The sequence below is a fragment of the Crocuta crocuta genome, unplaced genomic scaffold (assembly GCF_008692635.1).
Source record: "Crocuta crocuta isolate KB4526 unplaced genomic scaffold, BGI_CrCroc_1.0 scaffold103, whole genome shotgun sequence".
NCBI lineage: Eukaryota > Metazoa > Chordata > Mammalia > Carnivora > Hyaenidae > Crocuta > Crocuta crocuta.
This window is the reverse complement of record NW_027529192.1, coordinates 666,301-672,300: the sequence shown is the minus strand read 5'-3', so window position 1 is coordinate 672,300 and position 6,000 is coordinate 666,301. Positions and strand designations below refer to the sequence as shown.

Here is a 6,000-nt window from a genome sequence, read left to right as displayed (position 1 = left end):
GGTTCAGCAGGTATCAGAACTTTATTCCTTTTTTTTTTTTTTTTGCTGGGTAATGTTCCGTTGTATGAATGTGCCATATCTTATTTATCCATTTATTAGTTGACACTTGGGTTGTTTTCATTTTTGGTCTTTTAAACTGTGGAACAATGTTGCTATGAACATTTGTATCCATGTTTTTGTATGAACATATGTTTTTGTTTCTCTTGTGTATATAACTAGAGTGGAATTGCTGGGTATATGGTCACTCTGTGTTTATCTTTGAGGAACCACCAGACTATTCTCAAAGTGGCCACTCCATTTTACATTCTCACCAGCAGTGTATGAGGGTTCTGATTTCTCCTCATTCCAGCCAACATTTGTTATTATCTTCTTTATTACAGCATCGTCACAGGTATTACAGGGGTCTTTCTATACTTTCAAACCCCCAAAATATTGTCAGTTCTCAATAATAAAATGATCTTCATCCTGTCTATCAGCATGTATAAAATAAATAGACATAAGAATAAGAAAAATTTCCTTTCCCATTTTTTTGTTAGGACTTTAAAATTATTTGGAGAGACCCTCAAGAAAAGTAAAATAGAGGGGCACCTGGGTGGCTCAGTCGGTTAAGCGTCCGACTTTCGCTTAGGTCATGATCTCGCGGTTCGTGGGTTCGAGCCCTGCGTCGGGCTCTGTGCTGACAGCTCAGAGCCTGGAGCCTGTTTCAGTCTGTGACTCCCTCTCTCTCTGACCCTCCCCTGCTCACGCTGTCTCTCTCTCTCCTAGAAATAAATAAAACATAAAAAAAAAAATAATAATTCTTTTAAAGGTGAAGAGTAAAAAGTTCTTAATACCACTTGTACTGATGATCCATATACAGTATAATCTTAACTGTCTTCCTTTTTTAAAGAAAGTTAATCTATAAAAATGAAAGTAAAACCCTCTCTTCACTACCCATTTCAGGGCATATTATGATGGCTGCCAGATAAACATAGGATGTAGGTTTATTTTTATTCCTTCCTCCTTTCCTCCCTTCATTTACTGTTTTTCTTTTCTTTTGATGGCTGATTTCTGAATTTTTGAGTAGAAAGACTCTTGGCAGCTGCCGGAGGGTATCCCCTAGGAGTGCTGTGCTGATGCGTGGAAACAGCAGCACCCACCGGGCCCTGGAGCCACACGCGCCCCCGGGGTCGTGCGCGCTGCCGTCTGCGGGCGTTCTTGGGCGCGGGGACGGACGTCCTCGCCGCGGAGGTTCCCGGTCGTACCTACCGTCCGGCGCCCCACCTGAAGTGACCGGTTAACACGGTTTTTTTTTTTAACTCAGGGGGACACGAATGTCTCCCGAGTTGTGTATGAACTGACATTTTGGTAATTTCTTTTTGTGTTGAATTCTTAACAGCTGTCCACACAGGGAGACGCAAGTCAGGTGATTGGGCCTCTTACAGAAGGGCAGAGGAGGAATGTGGCGGTAGTGAATTCACTGTATAAGTTACACCAATCAGTAGCAAAGGTAACCTGTATTTTATTATAATTAAGTTCTTTTGACTTAATTTCAGCTTCTTTCTGTTTGCCTCAAATGTAGACAAGGAATTATTATTTAATTTTTTACAAAAGAATACAATGAAAAGGTAACTATGCAATAAGCTGTGGAGTGAACTCTTTTTAAACAGTTTTTGACCCTGCCTGGCCTTTATCATCTGTGTGACTTTTTGTTTATATACTTGGTTTAAAACATATGAACTCTAGATCATCAGGCTTGGTTGGTATAATCAGTTTTATTGAGCACATGATTTAAGGGTAAATCATACATACTTCATATCTACTAAAAAGCATAATTTGATATCATGTGGGTGGTAGTAAATTATAGCAAAACTAATGACGGGATGAGAACTCTTAAAACCTCCAACATGTCGGAAAGGTTCTATCTTTGCACAAAAATGGGGGATGGGGCTGCCTTAAACACAGTGCGCCATCAGTAATCACTGAAGACTGCATGAAAGTAGAAAATGTATATTCTTTTTGCTATTGTTTTACTAACGTAACTTTTAACAAACTTTAGCTTGTTTGTGATCTTATAGTATTTCTAAGATGAACTGTATTTACAGTTATCAGGAAAGCTACACTTTCAACCCAATCCTTGACTTTTGAATAGTTTGTGTTTATTCTCTATAAACTATTTCCAAAATATTTAGCTAGTAGAGAGAGAAATATTTAAAGGACCTGAAAAGGGCTAAAGGTTAGATGACATCCTTGAAAACATGACCTTTAATTTGAGCTTTAATATGCTAAATTGTATTTTAGAATAATGATAAGTGACTCTTCAGTTACTTAGAATTTTAACAAGTCCTTTTATCAGTTAGGAGTTTCCAAAAATATGTATGTCACACATTGAGCAGAATATATTGTAAAGGTTTATTAACAAGTAAACTTCAGAAGAGTAAGTAACAAACAAAAGTAAATAAAAAGTATAAATGATGTATTTTCCATTCCCCTTATTATTACTCTAAGTCATTGCAATCAATGAAAGATTGTATTTATTTAGGCTGATGTAAATGCCTTTCTTGATACTTTCAAAATGTTCATAATATTTGTATTGATTTCTAAAAAGAAATGTTTGACATTTGTATTTTAAAGACTTGTTGAAAATTATAGTCAGCCTGGAGAAAAGTGATTTTTCTTAAAGAAGTATGTAAATATGGCTTTAGACTGACCTTTTCAAGTTAGAACACTATAATTAAAGTCTATCTAAAGTGAATAAAGGAAAGCCAGTTCTTAACAGTCTTAATATTTTGATTATTTGAAGTATACAGTATGTTTGCTTTATACAAGAAGGTGGTTTTTTAGCCTACCTTAACTAGTAAATACTAATGAGTTTTTAAAACATGTATGAGATATAATCTGAAGTTACGATAGTATTTTATGTATCTATAGAAACCACTTTATTATGTTAGTGATCAAAATTAATGTTTATAAAAATAAATGACTTAAGCACAACTCTAACTGGATCAAAACCTTGTTATAGGTGGTTTCCAGTCAGAGCTCATTCCCACCAGCAGCCGAACAAACTATAACCTCAGCCCTAAAGGTAAAAGAATTTAATCTTTCACTCTGTAGATCAATGTGGATTTTAGGATTATTTGTTTGGATGAGTGGGAGATTGTCACATTTTTAAAATAATTCAGAATCTGCTACCAAAAGTAGCTGCTGATAATTATCCTAAAGAGAAAGCATACATGTGTGTTTATATTTTCTAGATCGTAAAAATAGACCCTGTTGGTATCTACAGATTGTGTTCTACTTATGATAATTTAGTCATAAGAGAAGCAAGACTCTTCAAGTACTATATCTCAGGGTAGTACAGCCTAGTGTTACCCCAGTAAAGCACTGATTCTCTTCTAGGGTGATTTTGTACTTTAGGGAACATTTAACCATATTTAGAGACGTTTTTGATTGTCATGACTGGGCGTGGGGTGCTCTTGGCATCTAGTGCCAGGGATGCTGTTCAGCATCTTGCAGTGCCTAAGGCAGCCCCAACAGCAAGGAATTACTGGGCCCAGAATGTCAATAATGCCAAGGTTTGGAAACCCTAATGTGTATCTGAAAGGTATAAAATAGTGTAAATTCCCATTTTTGACATACTAACATAAATATACCCAGGAAGTTTAACAAAAAATAATGATGGTATGAGATTCAGAGCCCTATGTAGTTGACCCTAGGTAACTCTTTAAACAAGGAAATCATTCAATATTATGATAGTGATAGATACCCTGTACTTAGTACCTGCTCCTTGTCCGTCATATGCAATATATTGAAATATGATCGCAGCTGCTCAGGTTATGTATTATCATCCCCGTTGTATACAACTTAGAAATAATCACTTGCTCAAAGTCCTCATGCTGGTAAACCCACACCTCCCTGACTCGGAAGAGTTGTGTTTATTGCACCTTGCCATCATCATTTATTCATGTACTAAATATGTATTTGGTATTTACCAACTAAGTAACACTGTGTAGTGAAGACTCAGGAGCCAAACCACCAGTATATGAGTCCCATCCCGGCTACTTAACTAGCTGTGTGACCTCAGACAAGTTAATAAGTTTTCTCTTGCCTTAGTTTCTGCATCTGTGCGTATAATATAACTGCACAAAGGTAATAGATGTCACCTGTCAGATTGGATTTAGGTCGCTTAGAGAGAGATAAAAGAGACACAGAGACAGACACCACCAGTGAATTCCAAGGACAAATACTTTTAATTAGAGAGTAAAGAAGCTACAAAGAAACAACCGTGTTGAACAACAGTTCAGCAGCAAACTTCATTTTGCTGAAGAAGAGGCTTGGGAGGGGCTGTCGTCACAAATCCTAAAGGAGGAGGGAATTTCTGAGGTCAAAATCCTGTCCATAGGTAACATGGATGGGGATTTCACAGGCCCGAAAACTTAAGGACACTAAATTCATATATGAGGGTAGAAGACAGTCTTTCCCCCAGCACAGCGAAAGCACACTGAGATATCTCTCTGTATTCTTTTTTCCCCCCAACGTGCTCATCTCACTATGATGAAGTATTACTAGAGCCACCGTCCTAAAATAGTTGTCTTTATTAAGAGTTGTCAATAAAAGGGGCGCCTGGGTGGCTCAGTCAGTTAAGCTTCTGACTTTGGCTCAGGTCATGATCTCACGGTTCGTGAGTCCCACATCAGTTTCTACGCTAACAGCGCTGAGCCTGTTTGGGATCTCTCTCTGTCTGTCTCTCTGTCTCTCTCTCTCTCTGTCTCTNCCCCCCTCCCTCCTCCCTCCCTTCCCCTCTTTCTCTACTCCTTCTTCACTCTCCTTCTCTCACACACACTCAAAATAAATAAAACTTTAAAAAATTAAAAAGGATTGTCCAAGCTACTGATGATCATACAAATATCATAAAATCAGACCAGTAGGAAAACCCAAAAGGTCTTAACATTCTTGCTAAGGCAGGGAATTCACAGAGTCTCCTTTTCTGTAGTTTCACATTTTTCGCTTGTCTTCTAGAAGGAGCTATCAAACATTTTTGGGTCACTACCCAAGATAGGAAATAGATTTTTACCTTGTGACCTCATACACAATATATAAGCATATGTAAATACATACATACCTGTATAATTGCATATATGGAATATACTTCTTTATGTATTTCTGTAATTGAAACAAAGGTTTCACAGCACAATATTTTTCCTTATTTTGTGTGATACATGCTTATGTTTCTATATTTTAAAATGTTTACTTTGAGAGAGAGAAAGAGCACGAGTAGGGGAAGGGCATGGAGGGAGAGAGAGAGAGAGAGAGAGAATATCCCAAGCAGGCTCTGTAGGGTCAGCGCAGAGCCTGATGCAGGGCTTGATCTCACAACTCGAGCCAATATTAAGAGTTAGACACTTAACCAACTGAGCCACCCAGATACCCCTCATCTATTACTTTTTAAAACATTGTGATAGTGATGTTTAGACCCCTAATGATCACAGCTCATGGTTAGAGAAAGTCCACTCTGTAGGTTAAGACAGAGTGCCTACACTTTGCCTGATAGTAAGTCTCCTGACACATTAAAGCTGGAAATTCTTGAGACTAATTCAGTGTAGGGTGTGCTCTCTGAATCTGTGTGTTTAACATTCAGCAAAGGAAATTCCTGTTGTGAATCACCATGGGCTGAGCGCTGAGGCCCGTGCAGGGACAAGTGCCCTGATCTCGGGCTGTGGCCCTGGCTCCGAGGCAGGCGCACGGGGCCGGCACTCACGCAGCTGGGCACCGCGGTTTGTGAGGCGTCGCCAGCTTTGCCCTTGGGAGCTGGGCAAGAAAAGACTAGCAGCTGGCTCAGGTGGCCCTGCCAGTTCAAGACTTACCTGCTTATGTTAACAGAACCCGGTGAACCCATTTTCAGCTTGTTCTCTAAGTTAAATCATGAAAACCATTATGACATGCTGAGTAAAAAACAAAACCCTCTAACTTGAAGAAAATAAAAAGAGAACCTTGAATTTCCTAAAATTGGAGGAGACTTAC

At 38.5% G+C, this 6,000-nt stretch overlaps 1 protein-coding gene across 1 annotated transcript in view; it reads left to right on the top strand.

The window, feature by feature from the left end:
• Positions 1 to 6,000, top strand: part of COG5 (component of oligomeric golgi complex 5) — a 297,454-nt gene that overhangs the window by 261,215 nt on the left and 30,239 nt on the right. The window contains exons 14-15 of the mRNA XM_077758336.1: positions 1,379 to 1,489; positions 3,002 to 3,064. Of these exons, the coding sequence (XP_077614462.1) occupies positions 1,379 to 1,489; positions 3,002 to 3,064 (174 nt within the window). The remainder of the gene's footprint in view (positions 1 to 1,378; positions 1,490 to 3,001; positions 3,065 to 6,000) is intronic.